At 53.4% G+C, this 13138-nt stretch overlaps 1 protein-coding gene across 3 annotated transcripts; it reads right to left on the reverse strand.

The window, feature by feature from the left end:
- Positions 1-592: 592 nt before the first annotated feature.
- FIGLA (folliculogenesis specific bHLH transcription factor) lies at positions 593-11607 on the reverse strand. Of its 3 annotated transcripts, none has more exons than XM_075910762.1 (6): positions 11418-11582; positions 10441-10708; positions 6395-6547; positions 4706-4942; positions 2344-2392; positions 593-801 (listed from the first exon to the last, which is right to left on the reverse strand). In XM_075910762.1, exons 2-5 carry the CDS (start codon positions 10669-10671, stop codon positions 2372-2374), a joined length of 642 nt encoding a protein of 213 aa, XP_075766877.1. In that variant the 5' UTR covers positions 10672-10708; positions 11418-11582; the 3' UTR covers positions 593-801; positions 2344-2371. The 3 variants fall into 3 exon arrangements, with proteins under 3 accessions (XP_075766877.1, XP_075766878.1, XP_075766876.1); XM_075910763.1 differs by lacking the exon at positions 11418-11582 and adding an exon at positions 10858-11000; XM_075910761.1 differs by having other exon boundaries at positions 594-801; positions 11465-11607.
- Between the last annotated feature and the right edge of the window lie 1531 nt (positions 11608-13138).

Raw genomic sequence — 13138 nt, forward strand, 5'->3', positions numbered from 1 at the left:
TTGGCATGCTTCGGGGTGATCTGTAGGACAGGTGGCCAGCCTGTTGGATCTGAAATCAATAAGCTCCTCTCTTCTGAAAAGACACACCCAGGTGTTTTAAGAGCTGGGATCTCAGAACTCCCGCATGCAAAGTTTGGGTTTAAATGCTACTTGGCAATTACATCTCTGTTTAAAGATAAAAGGAATTCAGAGGACAGGAGCTAACTTTATATAAAGGAGGAGGTTTTTAAGAACAAGTCCATTTGATTCCTATATTAACGGCCTACACCGGAATAATTAAATGTTCCATTCATCCCTTTTATTCCAAAGGCTGGCTGGAAAAAAAAAATCCTTTTGTGACCAACGGAGATCTCAAAGTTTGTTTTTGCTTCCCACTGGAACAAAAATAAAATCTTTAAAAAAAGAGCAACCCTAGACTGGCCAATAGCTTAGTGGTTAGTACACACCTCTCTCCCTGCTTCAAACACCGTAGGACAGGTGTGTCGATTAGTATCCCTGCCCCCCTTCGCTCACAGGGAAAGTTCTCTCAAAACTGTTCGTTTCCACAAAACGTTTTGTATTTCAATAAATCTGAGTTTCCCAACAAAACCCTGTGTCAGAAAGTCCCTGGGGCTTACTCCACAAAACAAACTTTGGGCTAAGATGCAGCTGCAAACTGGAAAGAACACTCCGCTTCTGGTGGTTTATTGATTATTTTTTAAATTAAAGTTTTTATAAAGAAAAATCCATCCAGGGAAACTCAATTTTTCACTATATCTCACTTGAAAAGAAGATCATGCGCGTGTCCATCGTGTTTGACACCTGAAAGACAATGTGGTTAAGAGACTGTAACTTGGGAGCAGTTTTAGGAAGCAAAGTTACCCTGAAACAAAAACCAAAAAATTCTAGTGGCAATTCTCGCCAAGAGTACGCGTTTACGGCTAGAGCCCGGGGCCCTTTACATCACCACTGGAGCGCTGGTGCTCCAGGTGGCTCTGAGGGCTGGTTGCCCCCAGACCCTCCCCTTCCAGGACCACAGAGCCAGGCCCTCCTCCACTTTGCCCAGGGTCCCGGCAAGTCTATCGGCCCCCCTGCCAAAGGGAGATGAAGAAAAATCACAGCTCCCTGGAAACTAAACTGCTGTGACATAGGCCAAGATTTGGAGGAACCTGATGCCCCTGAAGCATTTAGGTGAGAAACCCAGATCATCTTGGTGAGGCACCTGTCATATTGCAGAGGAAGAGAAAAGCCATCCCAAGATCACAGTCCTAAGAACAGAAGAGCGGCCAGACGGGGTCAGACCACAGGTCCATCGAGCAAAGGGTCAGGTCTGGGGCACCAGGCATTGGCCATGGTCGGCACAGGGAATTCCTTCCCGCCCCACTTACGGGGATCAGTTAGACCCTGAGTAGATGAGCAAGCACCAGCCAGCCAACCTCTTGAGAGTGCCACCTGGTCCAGCATCCCGTCTCCAACCATGGCCCTCCCGGATGTGTCAGAAGAAGCAGGCCAAACAAGAAATTGCAGAACTGATCCCCTCAGAGCCTTACCTAGGTAGATTTATCATGGGACTCATTCCTTGTCACCTCCCCACCATCACGCCACCCTTTGGTTTTCACCCGCAATAATGGCAAAGATATGAGAGAAGTGAGAGATGCTCACACGTGGCAGAGGAAATACCTTAGGCCACATCTCCACATGCTATGCTGGAAATCAAACTTCTGGCATTTGATTTAGCAGGTCTAGTTCAGACCCGCTAAATCGAATGCTGAAGATGGCTCCGGTTGGTGCTGGTACTCCTGGCAGTTGTGAATGGTAAGGGAAGCCAATGGAAGTGTTTGTTCCAGTTGGGCTCCCACTATGAAGATGGCACCAAGCTCAACTTAAGGTAAGCCGACTCCAGCTACGTATTTTACATAGCTGAGGCTGCGTACTTTAACCCAACCTTCTGGGTCTAGTATAGGCCTGGCCTTAGGTTTCATCTTTCCTGTAGCCACACATCAGGCCCAGTCCTCAGCCTGCATAAATCAGCATCACTCCAGAATATGGTCCAGAGCCTCCATCACTATGGAGATCAGCTCCCCTGTGCTTTCCCTCCGACTACTGCAGGATGCGTAGAATCACAGAATCCTAGGGCTGGCAGAGACCTCAGGAGGTCATCGAGTCCAGCCCCCTGCCCAAAACAGGACCAACCCCAACTCAATCATCCCAGCCAGGGCTTTGTCAAGCCAGGACTTGGAAATCCCTAGGGATGGAAATTCCACCCCCTCTCTAGGGAACCCGTCATTGTTCATTGCACTGTAATCGGAACGTAAATAAACTAAACATGCCCTGCACCCGGGTATTAGATAACAGACAACTTACTTCAGACTGGTCAGGGGAGCTTGCCAACTTACTGATTTGTTTGATACACCTTTAAAGGAAGAAAAAAGTCAGGTACTTTATTCATGGATATTCACTAAGTTGCTTCCGGGGATTGGAGTCCATCAAACTTGAAAATAAATGCTGAAGGACAATTGTGAACAAGCCCACCGGACCTGAGCCCTACCCAAACCCCAAGAGCGAGAGGGTTTGCGCTTAGTCACACTCCTTTGTGAATGAAGGACGTTATTAAAGCCTTAGCTAAGAGCTGCAAGTAGTATCGGAATCAATATCGGAAGCTTCCTCCCATGCGCCTGTTACAGCTTGAGAGAAAACGCGGTTGCCTGTGGCCAGGTACTTGTTTGTGTGAACTGTCGACTTTGTACAACTCTAAATGACATGATCAGAAACTAGCTTTGCAGTGCTCTTCTAGGCATGGCCAATTCGCAGTGCCCTCCCTCTGGTAGTCTGATGATTACAGGACCGGGGGTAAGGTGGGGGAGGATCTCTTCTTGCAAGGCAAACTCAACACACCAAGGCTCTTTGCAGGGAGCAGCTAAGCCTGATGCTAAACAAAGGAGCATGCTCTAAGCAAGCGCGCTTCGTGGAACAGCTGGATTTCCAGAATGACCAAGCCGCCAGTTGGTTAGTAATGGGGAAAACACACACGCCCTGCACCGCTAGCGGGGGCAAACGAACCCACTTAGAAACGAGTTCATAACATTGGTTTCACTTTTTAGATGGGGATGCCTACCAAGCAGTGCCGCAGGAACACGTTTTTGGAGGGGGCCCTCTTACCTCTGTCTGTCCCCCCCCCTCCCTTTAGAGCTAGGGCTGGGGCTAGCAGCTGGGCAGGACCCTGCATGTAGGGCCAGTGGACAGGACCCCAGACCTGGCAGGACCCCACATATGGGACCCAGTGGTGGGGCCAGCAGCTGAGCAGCACCCAGGGCCAGCGACCAAGACCCTGCACACAGGGACAGCAGCCAAGTGGGACCTGGGGCAGAAGCAGAGACCCTGGGGGGGGGGGGGCACAGCGGGGCTGGCGGCTGGAACCCTGGGCAGCAGGTCGCCCAAATCCTGGAAATGCTGCAGCACCTCCCACCTCCTTCCTGCACCTGTGCTAAAAAGAGCACTCCACAGTCTGAAATCCGAGCCACAGGAACTCATAAAATGTACCAAACTGCCAAAGTGAAAACACTCAGTCCATAGAAAGCCAGCCAGGGCAGTTCAATTCAACAAGGGCACCCCCCTCCCACCCAAACCCAACCTTCCCCCACGCCTCTGGGAAGGGGTGGACTTTGCAACATGCCCTGGAGGGCAACAGACTCAGGCTAGCCTGGACCCACAGGCAAAGTCAGAACATTTCATGGAGAAAGCCACCCCGTTTCCTTGCCGTTCAAGCACCTTTGTGGAGCCCAGCCATGGCAGGGGCCCACCAGGAGAGCAATCGCCCAGCAGGCCGGTTAGGATTCTACAGGTCCCTGGCTCAGGCCAGCGCTGGGCACCCACAGAGAGAACTTACCAGGTTCTTAGTACCCACTGGCAGACAAGTCCCTCTCCGCCCCCCTCCCCCGACTCCCACCTGCAGCGCCCACTGATCAACTCCACCCCCTCAGCGCGTAGTGTTGCCAACCTTCTCATCACAGCAAACCAAAATACCTGCACCCTCCCCTTCCTCGAGGCCCTGCTCCCTCCCTCCCTCCCCGACCCTCACGCACATTGCACTGGGCAAGGGGGTGTGGTGCAGGTGCAGGGTCTAGGAGCAGGCTTTGGGCAGGGCAATGGTGCAGAAGGGGGGTTGAAGCGCAGGCTCCAGGTGGGCAGCGCTTACCTCAGGTGGCTCCCCCAGTTGGCGGTGCAACACAGCGGACACAGGCTCCCTGCCTCCACATGGCTCCCGGACGTGTCTGGCCCTAGGCAGCTCCCATTGGCCATGGCTCCTGGCCAATGGGAGCTGTGGAGCTGGTGAGGGGGGCGGGGCAGTATGCAGAACTTCCCTGATCTCCCCTCCGGCTAAAGGCTGCAAGGACATGCCGGCCACTTCAGGGAGCTGCGTGAAGCCAGGGGAGGTAGACAGGGAGCCTACCTTTGCCCTGTTGCACAGTCAGCTGGACTTTTACCGGCCCGGTCAGTGGCTCTGGATTCCTTTTTGACTGGGCGTTCTGGTGGAAAACCAGACACCTGGCAGCTCTTCCAGCCCCTCCTGAGCCATGTGGATCAACTATTCCGTGATGTGCCAGGGTGCTGGACAGGCGGGAGAGGAATGGGGATGGGTGCACAGCAGGGGTGGAGCCTGGGGTAAGTAGAGCAAATGGAGCGCCCCTCCCCTCACTTCTGTAGCACTCAGACATTCGGTTCTTACCAGTCTGCCATCTTTCTGGATTTGCACAATCCCCAAATAAGCAGGAAGGATGCTCCGGCCCCACATGTACACAGGGGTCTCCACGGCATTGCTTGTCCAGCCTACACTCATGTCGCTTTCTGTCCTGACGCAACAGCCGTTGCTGGGCAGTGGGGCATTTCCCACAAGGCCTTCCTCTAGGGAGACTGGCCTGGAGACGCTGCTGGCTGACTCCTGATCCATGGGGTCTTCCAGTTTCTAGAAGCAACAGAAGGGGGTACAGCTTAGGTACCGCCCTCCCCATCAATTCACTGCAGTAAGCCATTACAGAGAGAAACCAATACAACTGGCCTCCTTAAGGAAGAAGGGGGCAGCTGCTACACAGGAGCCAGGAAGGACTCCAAGGCCAGCCCAGGGGCAAACAGGGCATAAAGGAGTCGATGTTTGTACAGCTCAGTTACCAGGCGGTCAGGAGAGAGGAGGGAGCAAGATCATGGAACCGAAAGTAGACACCCCCCCCCCCCCCACAAGCTTCAAAGTAGCCCTGCTTCCAGACCCCAGGTATAGAAATGAGGCCACCTTAAACCCCTTTCTACTCAGTTTTACAACTTCCTTCAAAGGGACTTGCAGCTGACTACAAAAGGCTGCAAAGCAACACACATACCAGCGGCCCAATTCCAGCAGGCTTCCTCTCATAAACCCTCACCTGGCTCGTTCACATCCATAAACCTCCAGAGAAATATTTTCAGAGCCAGCCAGACTGGAACTTTTAAATCTTGTGCAGAGGGCTGGATGATTGAAGGACTACAGTCGGTGGGGGGGGGGGGGGGGGGGGGGGGGGGGGGGAATGGGAACCCCTCCACTTTCCTCTTCCTGGGAGAAGAGAATCTTGAAGGAAAATATATTTGTTTTGTTTTTTTAAAATAGAAAGTTTTAATTTCAAATCAAAAGTTTTCCCTTCAAGGTTTGGGGGGGGGGGGGGGGGGGAAAACGTGAAAATTCAGATGCTAGAATTCCCCCTCTTCTTTCTTTGCCACTGGATAAAGTTAAACTGAAAGTGGGGGGAGAGGTAAAGTAAAGTGTGAGAAAGTTTTATAAAAATTACTTTAACATTTACTTTCCCTTCCCCCCACCCATACCTAATTCCTGTTAATAAGGGTAATTAAGTGGGGGATGTTAGTGATGATTTTAAGAGTTATCATTAAGTTGCTTTCACATACATGCTGGTACCAAGACCCCATGGCTACGTCTAGACTGGCAGGATTTTCCGCAAATGCTTTTAACAGAAAAGTTTTCCGTTAAAAGCATTTGCGGAAAAGCGCGTCTAGATTAGCACGGACGCTTTTCTGCAAAAGCACTTTTTGCGGAAAAGCGTCCATGGCCAATCTAGACGCGCTTTTGCGCAAAAAAGCCCCGATCGCCATTTTCGCGATTGGGGCTTTTTTGCATAAAACAAATCTGAGCTGTCTACACTGGCCCTTTTGCGCAAAAGGACTTTTGCCCGAATGGGAGCAGCATAGTATTTCCGCAAGAAGCACTGATTTCAGACAGTAGGAAGTCAGTGTTCTTGTGGAAATTCAAGCGGCCAGTGTAGACAGCTGGCAAGTTTTTCCACAAAAGCAGCTGCTTTTGCGGAAAAACTTGCCAGTCTAGACACAGCCCATGAGTGAATCACAGATGTATTACATAGACAGGAAAGTTCGTGTGTACCTCAAAACCGCCGGTTTCTTCCAAAATCAAGTGAAGCAGGCGTATATATTCAGTGGCTGCTTTAAGCGTGTCAACCTTACTGGGTTTCCGGTCCTTGGGGATCAAGGGCACAATAGTCTTCAGCTTTGAAAAGCCACTGTTCAAGTTTTTTATCTGTCAAAGATATTGAAGAGCAAATTAAACCAAACTCAGAGGCAGAACTCCACCCTGTGGTGAAAAGGGAAACTTTTAAATACAACTATTAGTCTGGTAGCACTCATTTAAAATGCAGCTCATTTTAAAATGGACAGATGCGTTACCAGGGCACAGTAAGAATACTTGGTTGCTTTTTATTAAAAGATTAGATGCTGTTTAATAAATCAATTCCTATAGTGTCCAACACGGAGAGAGCTGGCTTGTAGCCATCTGAAGGGGTTATTTGAGCACAAAACACAAGAACACCACAAGAAGGTCACCCAGTTCAATTTACAGGCAGCAGATTTAAAACATGCAAAACAAATTATTTCTTCATTGTCAACCTGTGGAACTCTCTGCCAGGGGATGGTGGAAAGGCCCAAACTATAACATGGTTCAGGTTAGGTGCAGGGGGAAAGGCTCTTACTGCCAGTGCTGGCTCTCCAGCCTTGTTAGTCTCCTCTGGGGGACGAGGCAGGGCTGGGGCAAAGCAAGGGCAGGGAGGGAGAAGGCTGTGCTGACCCTTCCCTGGGGGGGGGGGGGGGGGCACATGGCCAGTGTCCCCCAGGGCTCTCACTCACAGTTAGGCCCAGATTTTTAAAAGATGCCTAGGTGTTGCTGAGCTCAGCATTTTAGTGCTAAACCTATTTAGGAGCCTCAGTCTCGATTTCAAAGGGATTTAGATGCTTAGGAGCCAGAATCCCATTAATAGTCAATGGGATTTAGGCCTACATGCCTAACTCCCTTTAGAAAATAAGTCTTAGGTTCTTAAATCAGTTTAGCATTTACTCAGCTCTAGGCCACAATGCTAGAGACAACTTTAAAAAGACAAGCAAGTAACTTGTGATGCAGAAACATGTGCATGGTCTGATCCCAATGGAGAGCAAGGACCTTTGGCATATTTGACCAAGTTGTGTAAGTAATGCGATAGAGTTTGAAAATAACCTACTGCAAGTCACATTTACTCTGCTCTAACCAGCCAGCTGTTTGACAGAATTTTGCCAGGAGGCACTTTCATTAGGAGATCATTATTCAAAACCCACCTGCCATAAGCATTTTGCATTTGCACTCTACAACCTTTTACTTCTCTCTCCTCAGTTACAGAGCCACTGTGAATTCTGAATTTCTTCCGTGTTTGTTCAGAACTATTTGGCCTTTTTGTTGCATCTAGTACTTTGCACGGAGACCAGAAAAACGATTCATGGCGAGTGAATTGTGATGGAGTACATCATGAGGCCAGACGGAATCTCTGGTGCTGCATGTACCCCTAGGACTGTCAGAAAAGCTTTTTGCAGCAACAACTGTGCTTGCAAATATGTCTGGCACGTGCTCTATTTGGATAGGTTATCTAGAATCCACAGGGCACGCTCATCGCTTGCTGATACGAGTCACTTTCACAAGCACTGAAAGCAAATCTATTGCTGAACTTTGACTTCTTCTCCAAGCCAGCTGGCGTACGACAAAGGGCCTCCTTTGCTGAGCTCCCTTTGAAGGTGCAGAGCAAGGACTGGGTGAGGAATAGCTCTGGGCATGGAGCGGCTACTGGAACATTGGTGTAATTGGAGCGTCCAATTGGAGTAATTTGAAGAAAGCCACATGGGGGAGTTCTGAATGGCATCGGCTGGGGATAAAAAGTCATTCCAGGTGTGGTAAAAAAACGTCACTCAGATTCTACGTTCTTTAGACTGAAGAGTGTCCCATGGCACCACCTCACAAGAAGCATGGAATAATAATTTAGCGATATCCTTCGGAGCCAAGGATAAGCTGGGAGCTAATAATTAATTGCACCCTGAGCCAGAACTGACAGTTTGGCACTGAAACCTCCTGTGATCTGGGGTATCTGGCAGAGACCCTGGAGGTTTTTTGCCTTCCTCTGTAGCATGGGGTACAGATCTCAGCTGGAGGATTCTCTGCATCTTGGGGTCTTCAAACTATTTGAGGGCTTCAATATCTGAGATATAGGTGGGAGGATTATTCTAGGAGGGGTGGGTGAGATTCTGTGGCCTGCACTGTGCAGGGGGTCAGACTAGATGATCATAATGGTCCCTTCTGACCTTAAAGTCTATGAGTCTGAAACCCAGACCGTGGGGAGAATTTCACATCCCCACCCAAGAGATGGCTGCAAATCTCATTGAAGGCAAAATTCTGTTCACGAGCAGATTTACCCGGCATTGCTTGGGTCCTTAACTCATTTTTTTAAATAAAATGCAAACACATTGCTTCATTTTAAGCACTGCTCTGGGGTGGGGGTGGGAGTGGGGAGGAGGGTCAGTGTGCAGGCTGCCCCATGGAGGGCAGACAACCCCAGCCCTCTCTTAATAGCTTGGAGCCAGGTAGAAGCACCTCTCCCTGCCTGCTGCAGCTCCAAGGGAAACAGCCAGGGAAGAGTCCAGGTTCATCTGCCCCCTGTGCTCCCCATCCGGAGTGGGGAATGCAGCAAACTGTGCACTTTCCCCCTTGCTCCCTGACAAATGTTCAATGTTCCCATATGAATTTGGGGGGAGGGAGCTTTAGCCCCCTCCACCCTCCCTAAATGCACCAGAGGGGTGAGAGGTACAAGGCTGGAGCAGTCCCAGACTGGGGGGGGGGGGGGGGGGAGGGGAGGTGTCCCCAGCCAGCCCCCTTTCCCTGTCTAGTGACTCTGTCTCTTTTCTGAGACACGAGCCCATTGCAAGGCACATCCCATTTTCCTGGCACAAACCAACCCGTCTTTGCTTTAGTTTATGATGAGAGGAAGCTGCACTCCAAATGTGGTGGTCCTAGCTCTGACCCTTTAGGAGTTCATGTACAAACAATAGACGGACAGACAGACAGACTCTCTCAAATATATAGCAAATTCCCATTGCACCTCAGAACTCTAGTCATGGATCAGGACACCCCTGTTCCCACCATGGCGCCCTGCTCACTGGATCCTGGAAAACATGATCCCAGCTAGACACACAAACTGATGGGGACTAAATTAGCTGCTACCACTCAAGAGCAAGCTAGTGGCTAGTTCTCTGAAAACATCCACTCAACGTGCAGTGGCAGTCAAAAAAGCGAACAGAATGTTAGGAATCATTAAGAAAGGGATAGAGAATAAGACAGAGGTGGTCACCTCATCTAAAAAAAAGACATCTTGGCATTGGAAAGAGTTCAGAAAAAAGCATAAAAACGATTAGGGGCATGGAATGGCTGCTATATGAGGAGAGATTAATAAGATTAGGACTTTTCAAAAAAGACAATGGGAGAAGAGGAATATGATAGAGGTCTATACAATCATGACCGGTATGGAAAACGTGAAGAAAGAAGAGTTATTTACACCTTTGCATTTCACAAGAACTAGGGGTCACCAAATGAAATGCATAGGTAGCAGGTTTAAAACAAACAAAAGGAAGTATGTCTTCACACAATGCAGAGTCAACCTGTGGAACTCCTTGCCAGAGGATATCATGAGGGCCAAGACAGGCTTCAAAAAAGAGCTAGATAAGTTCATGGAGGACAGGCCCATCAATGGTTACTAGCCAGGATGGGCAGGGATGACGTCTCTAGCCTCTGTTTGTCAGAAGCGGAGACTGGGTGACAAGGGAGGGATCACTTGATTCCCTGTTCTGTTCATTCCCTCTGGGGCACTTGGCATTGGCCACCGTTGGCAGACAGGACCCTGGGCTAGATGGACCTTTGGTCTGACCCAGTGTGGCAGCTGTTCTGGTATCCTGCTGGCAGGTTACAGAGACAGAGTTTAGAAGGTCAGACTCATTTCCGTCCGGCGCCCGAGTCTCCAGCCAGTTCACCAACAGCTCCTTTGCCCCCCACTGAAGTTTTAAAGACAAAAGGCAGCAGGTTTATTTTTGACCAAGAACAAGAGATCCTGGGTTCTCGAGCGCTCTTACCCTCTCTCGCTCCTTGGCATTCGCTGCCTGCCTCCTCTCCAAGACCTCCTCCAGGTTCTCGGTGGAAAGATACTCCCCAGAGGGCTGCCTCTTCATCCTGGTGATGGCGGCCATGAATGGGAGGGGCCCAAACTGCTCACTTAGGACGTCTCCCAGCACCTCGGGTGCAGGGGTCACCAAGAAAGGCACCCGGGGCTGCTGCTCCTCTTCCTCGGACGCTTGCTCAGCCATCTGCAGGGTCTCAAAGCGAAGCTGTTGCCAGTCGGGTCTAACAAGAAAGGGAGCACAAGGGCGGGTGGAGGAAGTTTTCCTTACTCAACTAACTGCCCCTACGAGCGCTGGCTATTCCTCTGGGGTGGAACGTGGGAATCTGAGGGTCCACAGTGGATACGGGGGGGGGGGGGGGGTACTGCTCACCTGTACTATTTGAGAGGCAGGGACTTGCTGCTCCAGAAGCTCACAGAGAAGAGGGCACTAGACACCTCCCCCAGGTAACACAGACACCCCGCCCTGCTGTGTGTTGGGGTGGCCAGAATCACACCCCTCTGCTGTGTGTTGGGGGGGCCAGAATCACACCCCTCTGCTGTGTGTTGGGGTAGCCAGAATCACACCTCTCTGCTGTGTTTGGGGGGGCCAGAATCACACCCCTCTGCTGTGTTTGGGGGGGCCAGAATCACACCCCTCTGCTGTGTGTTGGGGGGCCACACAACCCCCCAGAGTGTACAATGTGCTTCCCACCAGGGGACTGAATGGCTCTGGGAGCCCCCGACACTGAGGCAGTAGCCATCCCTCCAGGGAACGTTGCCCCCTGTGGCACTGGGGGGCGGGGCTCTCAGCCATGCAGTGGGGGGGCCCAGAGTCCCTAGGGCGGGAGTGCAGGGTCAATAGTGAAGTAATAGCCCCTGGGGCGTGTTACCGGAGGGGGCACAGCCAGGACCCCGCTAGACGGGGGATGAGAGGCGGGGCCAGGGTGTTACCTGGGGCGGGCGGGAGAGGACACCGCAGGGGCGCGTTCCGGGGTTACCTGGCTCGCCCGGGGCGCTGGCTCGCTCACAAAGGGGCCGCTGGAAGCCCCGGGCCGAGCCCGCCGCCCGCTGCGCCCTGAGGAGCCGCACCTGCGGGCCCCGCCCCGCCCCGCCCCGCACCTGGGCTCCGCGGCCGCGCGCTGTCAGCTCCGGGGGGTCTGCCCCCGTGTGCTCGTGGGGGCTGCAGCGCGGGATGGGGGCCCCTCCCCTAGGGCATAATGGGGGGGCTGCAGCGCGGGATGGGGGCCCCTCCCCAGGGCATAATGGGGGGGCTGCAGCGCGGGATGGGGGCCCCTCCCCAGGGCATAATGGGGGGGCTGCAGCGCGGGATGGGGGCCCCTCCCCAGGGCATAATGGGGGGGCTGCAGCGCGGGATGGGGGCCCCTCCCCCAGGGTATAATGGGGGGCTGCAGCGCGGGATGGGGGCCCCTCCCCAGGGCATAATGGGGGGGCTGCAGCGCGGGATGAGGGTCCCTCCCCAGGGCATAATGGGGGGGCTGCAGCGCGGGATGGGGGCCCCTCCCCAGGGCATAATGGGGGGGCTGCAGCGCGGGATGGGGGCCCCTCCCCAGTGCATAATGGGGGGGCTGCAGCGCGGGATGGGGGCCCCTCCCCAGGGCATAATGGGGGGGCTGCAGCGCGGGATGGGGGCCCCTCCCCAGTGCATAATGGGGGGGCTGCAGCGCGGGATGGGGGCCCCTCCCCAGTGCATAATGGGGGGCTGCAGCGCGGGATGGGGGCCCCTCCCCCAGTGCATAATGGGGGGGCTGCAGCGCGGGATGAGGGCCCCTCCCCAGTGCATAATGGGGGGGCTGCAGCGCGGGATGGGGGCCCCTCCCCCAGTGCATAATGGGGGGGCTGCAGCGCGGGATGGGGGCCCCTCCCCCACGGCATAATGGGGGGCTGCAGCGCGGGATGGGGACCCCTCCCCCACGGCATAATGGGGGGCTGCAGCGCGGGATGGGGGCCCCTCCCCCAGTGCATAATGGGGGGGCTGCAGCGCGGGATGGGGACCCCTCCCCCAGGGTATAATGGGGGGGCTGCAGCGCGGGATGGGGGCCCCTCCCCCAGGGTATAATGGGGGGCTGCAGCGCGGGATGGGGACCCCTCCCCCAGGATATAATGGGGGGGCTGCAGCGCGGGATGCGGACCCCTCCCCCAGGGTATAATGGGGGGCTGCAGCGCGGGATGGGGACCCCTCCCCCACGGCATAATGGGGGGGCTGCAGCCCTGCACTGAGGGCACCTTCCTCTCCTCCTGTGCTTTGGTGTTTTCCAACCTTCAGACACTGTCCGGAGGGAGCAAGGCAACCCAGGCTGTGCCCCCTGCTCTGCAGCAGGCTCTCTGACGGCTTTGGACAAGTCCCTTCATCCCAAAGCCTCCAAGCTATTTGGGTTCCTCCCTCCCAGGAACTTGCCTCCATGCCTCAGTTTCCCAGCTGAACTAGGGGAGACTCTTCCCCGGGGGGGGGGGGGTTGAGGACGAGCACATTAAAGGTCGTGACACACTCAGGTCCTGTGGGCCTGATACTGCCCTTAGATAGAAGTCAGTGCGAGTATTCACCTGTGCAGTGTCACTCCTGTGCGGAGGGGCAGGGCAGGGTCCCGATTCACTAAGGCCCAGCCCCTCAAAGGTATTTAGGCACCTCATCCCTATTGAAATTCATGGAATCC

This window comes from Pelodiscus sinensis, chromosome 28 (genome assembly GCF_049634645.1).
Source record: "Pelodiscus sinensis isolate JC-2024 chromosome 28, ASM4963464v1, whole genome shotgun sequence".
Taxonomy (NCBI): domain Eukaryota; kingdom Metazoa; phylum Chordata; order Testudines; family Trionychidae; genus Pelodiscus; species Pelodiscus sinensis.

Excerpts from the sequence above, each read along its gene's own strand:
- FIGLA (XM_075910762.1), bottom strand. The coding sequence starts at position 10,671 with ATGGCTGAGCAAGCGTCCGAGGAAGAGGAGCAGCAGCCCCGGGTGCCT. Across the intron at positions 4,943-6,394 it reads AAGAAACCGGCGGTTTTGAG|AAACTGGAAGACCCCATGGA; the intron begins GTACACACGAAC and ends TGTTGCTTCTAG. Across the intron at positions 2,393-4,705 it reads TCCAGAAAGATGGCAGACTG|GTGTATCAAACAAATCAGTA; the intron begins GTAAGAACCGAA and ends CTTCCTTTAAAG.